At 39.6% G+C, this 5,931-nt stretch overlaps 1 protein-coding gene across 3 annotated transcripts in view; it reads right to left on the reverse strand.

Annotated features, from left to right (window-relative positions):
• Positions 1-1,583: 1,583 nt before the first annotated feature.
• Positions 1,584-5,931, reverse strand: part of LOC105565509 (dopamine D2-like receptor) — a 53,678-nt gene continuing 49,330 nt past the window's right edge. For all 3 annotated transcript variants that reach the window (XM_012018766.1, XM_012018765.1, XM_012018764.1), the window contains 2 exons: positions 4,179-4,660; positions 1,584-3,044 (listed from right to left, as the gene is read on the reverse strand). In XM_012018766.1, the coding sequence (XP_011874156.1) occupies positions 2,836-3,044; positions 4,179-4,660 (691 nt within the window). In that variant the 3' untranslated portion in view covers positions 1,584-2,835. The remainder of the gene's footprint in view (positions 3,045-4,178; positions 4,661-5,931) is intronic.

Raw genomic sequence — 5,931 nt, forward strand, 5'->3', positions numbered from 1 at the left:
TCAACAGAAATCTTCTGAACGCAACACGAAACTCGACAACGAACTTCTCACCAAGCACTACTCTTTCATTTCATACATTTTCCATTTGCTACATTTAATGTTTCTTTTCCTAATCTTTATTTTCTTACTCCTTCGTAAGGTATATTTTAATTTCACCCGTATTGTATCTTTACGCTTTAAGAGGAATCGATACCCCGCGATAGTTTGCATTTATACATCACGAGCCCGTAAATCCCAACGTTGCGCTTTCGCGCTCGATCGAGCCGCGAAACCGAGAATTGTGTTTCCGCGATCTTCGTGTACGCCGTCGTCATTGTTCCAAGTCCACCTGATTATTCATACGATTCGTAACTGGTGGCATTGGTATCGGAATATCGCGACAAATCCTACATATCAAAGCGCGCTGGAGCGGTTGGAACAAGTTCCGGAATTTCGCCGTTCGATTGAACCCGTACGATGCTCGCAAGTTAAACCTGCTTGTGTGTGTGTGTGTATGCATGCGTGTGTGTGCATCACGGTAAAATCGTAAAATAATATATATCAGGAGTTCTCAATCCCTGCACGTTCACGCTCCATTTATTATTTATCTAACCGTTGCTTACTACACATAAATGTTTTACAGATGAGTGACATAACGTAACACGGAATTCTCCTTACAATTTGGAAGAGTCTAACACTCGTAGTAAGATATTCGAAGCATATAAGCTTCATTAGATAATTGAAATGAATCAATTTAAACAAAATTAGACGTGGCGTTGGTCAAAAAGTACTTCATATATGTGTTAACTTGCCTGTATCTTATTAGTATTCACAAACCCTGCATATATCTTGTAAAATATACGGTTGATTATGCGATTTGATTTTAAGAAATTTGTGCTGTCATAGTTTGATTGTGATTCAACCGCTACCCATCTTCACACGAAGCGTTTAATTATTACTCCGTTAAAAAGAACACAAGTTAATGATCGTTCGGTGACTTCAAAAAGGTAATAGTATGTAAACTGAACAGATTGTTGTTAAAATAAATGCTAGATGACGGGAGCGCTAAATTGAGAAACCCTGAGAAACTCGTACCAAATATCGAGAGACTAAGCGTTTAAATTTTTCAAAATATCCAAAACTCTTCCTCTCTCGAAAGGCGATTTAATAGCGAATTCATTCCCGCGGGAAAAGCGTGCGTTTTCCCAAAAGTAAAACTTACAATCCCGGAAGCCTCAATCACAATGTATCACTTTCCTAAATATTCTCGCGTTCAGAAAAATATCTTCTTCTCGATGCACGGGCTTTAATAAATGTCTTGCTAACCGAAAAATAATTATATTCACTGACATTCGGTAACATGCGTAACTCATTAAAGAGCGTTCAAGCTAGCGTTTCCAAGATACACTGTTCCCAAAAGTTAATCTTCTTCCTTGTTGTCCTAAAGCTTCTGCCCCGTACTCGGTGTCACCCTGTATATCGTGAAAGGACGTAAATTTATTTATGTATAATGTATATTATATATATATGTAATATATATCTTTTTTCTCTCGCATGTTCTCGTCTATTTCTTTCACTCTCTTTCTCTCTCTAGTTCTCTATGTGTACCGAAGTATAAATACAATTACACCGCGACACGCGAGTGTGTATAGCATGTCTATATCGTCGTACAAACGGCGGTCTCGGTTGCTTTTGCTTGAGCGAAAAAATATTGCTATAACTTATATCCTACGTTAATACTGTCACGGCGTACTTGATCATCCAGATAGAGGTGTATAGTAATATATGCTCGCATAATAAATACACCTCTAACAACTTTAACCCTCCGCGTGCTCCCTCCCCCCCCCTCTCTCTCTCTTCCTCTCTCCCTCTCGGATCTCATTATTACCTGCTTTCGCGAAAACTTAAATTATCTTTCGGGAGTGCAACCGCCCTTACGAACACGCGATTATTACACAGAGCTAGCCTGTCTCTAACAAGTCCTTCGGGCCCCGTAAACGCTTGCCGCATGTGATTTGTACAGATTACCTAAATTTTCTGCTAATTTGCGCGATACCGCGCTGTTGATCGACGCGGAGTATTTGCTTTTGCTTCGCAAAGCCTTACTTAGCAATTACTTGAGCTACCCGTGCGAGAATTCGGCTCCAACGTTCGTGCACGCGTATTCTAGCGCACGTGTATGTAATGTGTCCTCCATAGCGCGTCATGCCACGATAGTTCGATATCACAGTGCACGCATTTTCACGCACATGGACGCGATGAATCGTTGCTGCATTCGATAACAACGAATTTATACCAGCGGACAATTTTCGCTGATCGCGTGTCAACTTTATCCAAGCGAAGAAATATCTGCTTTACTTTCCACCATAAAGATAGAACGTCATAAAGATTTAAGAAAAAAAAAAACTTAAATATTTTGCATGCAAAAATTTTTGTTAAATAGAGAAACATTTTTATGTAATTTAGTTAAAAGCGACTTCCATAAATTTCATTATTCTTTCGACCTCACAAGTTATATTCATCGAATGCTCGCATATGGTGTTGATCGGAAATAATGTCATCTTTTTTTTTCCGTGTCGCAGACCGTATTTCCTAAGTGTCAGAAAATGGAAAATGTTTTGTAAGACTTGGCTTTTCTTATTCGCTTGGAAAACGATTGACACGCAACGGAACGCGAAAACCGATAGGCAAACGCAGCTGCTGAGGTTCCAAATACAAGAACAACAGTACCTGTTGCCGAGCTTGCCGAGAGAGCCTACTGTCTCGTTGTTACATCACAAATACGACGATTCACACCGAGTTACGTTTGCTGTCCTGTATATCTTCTTCAGCGATGGAAGCAGGTAAATCGCTCGCTTATACGCTGATCAGCTTGCGGAAGGCCTTACGGAATTCGGGGTTGAACACAGTGTATATTACGGGATTCACGAAGCTATTCATGTAGCCCAGCCAGGAAGTGACGATGAAGGCTGTAACACCTGGCTGACATGCCTTTGTCAGCTTCGTGCAGATCGCGTCCATGATGTTGCAAGTGAAGAAGGGCACCCAGCATATTAGAAAGACACCTGTGACATTTATTATGTTAATCAAAGTGATTGCGTCAGCGCGATAAACGTATGATAGGCATGTGTATAATGATTTCTTCTCTTTGAAATATACAATAATACTTAAAAATTTTAATTCTTGGCACTTCGATGCAATTTTAATTATAACTACCATATCTCAATAAATGCTTTATACATTTCACGTTATCGCTTCATTAATATTTTAAGTCTTGTCCAAACTGTATATCTAAATAAGTATTAAATGAAAAAGATGTTACTCTATAGAAACTATTTTAACTATTCATTTATATAGTGGAGGGATTTTAGCACAACGACTACTGCGTTAATGCAATGTTGCAAATGCAAATTGATTCGTTTTCCCTAGTCCTTATTTCTAATTGATATTGCTATATTTATTGAAGGAATTATGAAGTACACGCGTTTTAAATTACCCATTATTATTTTCTATAAAGCGGATGCTTCGAGCTTTAGCATTTTGTTTGCAAAATACGTTCTGTTAACGACTTTAACACGCCAAGGGCTACAGAAACTCTCACAATCAGTCTGAGTCTGTTATTAACTTATGCTTTGATGTTTTATATATCAGAAATATATTTATTACAAAGTACAAGCTATCCATGTAATAATCCTCTCCGCCCTTTCATTTATCCTTTATTTGAAATAAGTTTGATAAACTTCGAGAGCTTCTTAATACTGAGATTGGTGACGGGAATTCCAAGTCTTTTTCTCTATAATAATACGCGGTATCCCTCACGGTATTTCTTCGAATTGATTTCAATATTTCAGTATTCAAGTAAATCCACATTTTAAGTAGTAAAAGTAGCAATTTTGTGTATCGACATTTACTGCCGCTTGTTTATTACTCGCAGGAAATAGTTACAAGGATAAATTGCTCGATCCAATCGAATCGTCGGACATGTAACTAATCTCCCGATCTCTCGATGTTTTTCTTAAACCACTCGCCTATCCGCCCAGCTATGTTCGGACTTTCACGTACACACATATATATACTGGAGATGGAGATCTATTTCCAGTATCGCCGCTCTCGCTTCTAACTCGCGAGTCTGCGAGCTCATCAATAATAGATGTTAGCCGAGCTACTTATCAATGCAACTCGGCACGCGAGCAACCTACCTAACACGATCGCAAGAGTCTTCGTAGCCTTGCGCTCCTTCTTGGCCGAGCTCTTTTCTCTCTTCTTTTTACTAGCCTTGTTAGCTTTGTATATTGTGAACCTTGATCCGGCCGACGCGTTCTTCCGGTCCTTCTTGCCGGAGGACGACAGCACGCTGGGTGTCCTCGCGAGCTGCAGCGGCAGGAGCGAGCCGGCGCTCTTCAGTCGCTTCAGCTCCTGCTTGTTCGCCCCGCCGTTGTTACCGTTCCTCTTCGTCTGCGTAGATGAGGACACGCTGGTTGCGCCTCGCGTTGGCGGAGGCGACGACGAGGTCGACGAGGACGGCGGGCCCGACGTGATCCGCGGATTCGGACTCGGACTCGAGTTCGTCTCGAGTGTCTCGTGGATCATCGTGCTGCTCGCCGCACCGTCGAACCCGCTGGAGTCCTTGCGCTGCGGTGCTGCGGTCAGTTGGGCCTGCGCCACCGCGCTGAAACGACAACTACCATTCGAGTGTCAGAAAGACCCGGCACTCACTCGCTTCACGTTCGAGTTTAAAATCCGCGCTGTTAGTCGCGATAAAAACGCAAAAGTTGTACAATAGAAATAAAGATGGCTCTCAAAAGTCTCATTTGATATCGTATCAATTATTGCTTTCTTATTATTGTTACCGAAACGCACGATTACGTATGTACACTCGAGATCATGGACAAAATCTTCAAAGATATATCATTCTTACTCAATGCGATACTTTTGTGTATATTCGTATCACGATCTCAGACTCTTACATTGAAATGTGGATAGGAAATTTTCACGTGTTCTAAACTTTAAAGGATAATTTTGCTATCGTTATTTATTATGTATTAACAATTGTGTACCAATCGTAAGTTATTTAAGATCTTTTGCGTTCCTATACAGTTCTAAGACATTATCACGTTGATCGACGTTATATGGTAAAATGGTAACGTAATAAAATATTTCAAAAAAAAATAACGGGACATCGGATTATGTAACAGATTAATATTTGAATTAGGAGAGAGTACTTATTACAAAAAATATATATATATACATGCAAATGACAACAGGTAACATCCTTCAGAGGCAAGGACACAGAAAGAAATGTCCTAAACAAATGTACAGCGAGATCCAATTTACTATATTATATATAAAAAAATATTTTTAATATCTTTTCACGTACTATACTGTTTTTCAATATAAATCATCGTTTAATACGTCAAAATAATCTTATAATTATTTAAATAATACTTAAATATATTATATAATTATTGTGATATAGTATTAGGATATTAGAATAGTGATGTAATATTATAATAAACCACGTACAACTTATTTTCCACCAAAGGTTACATTGCACTTCTTCTTTTTCTCTTTCGTATAACTCTTTAGAAACATAACTAGAAATAGGAATGCGTCAAAGTTGTCGTTAGTTAATAAATCATGTCCCGTGCAAAAGTCCCCCGTAACGATTCAACACGAAGTTTCTCACGGCGAAATATGTGGTAGTATCACTCGAGCGCTGAAAATACATGCTAATTAATAACCGTGAAATGTCCATGCACGGAGTTGATTGGTCCATTTTCAAAGGTAACGCGAGCGGTTAGATGCAAATTGTTCGCGGACGCCGGTACAAAGAGGCGACCCCATCGCGATTAGCTCGCGAACTTCCGGATTACTATCGGAGCGACGAGTTTCCGTTAAACGAGTACTGTGCGCGCGGGCTTTGAATAGAGTTTTGGAAATAGATAGGCAGAA

The sequence above is a fragment of the Vollenhovia emeryi genome, unplaced genomic scaffold, assembly GCF_000949405.1.
Source record: "Vollenhovia emeryi isolate VEMERY1.0 unplaced genomic scaffold, V.emery_V1.0 DF939151.1, whole genome shotgun sequence".
Taxonomy (NCBI): Eukaryota; Metazoa; Arthropoda; class Insecta; order Hymenoptera; family Formicidae; genus Vollenhovia; species Vollenhovia emeryi.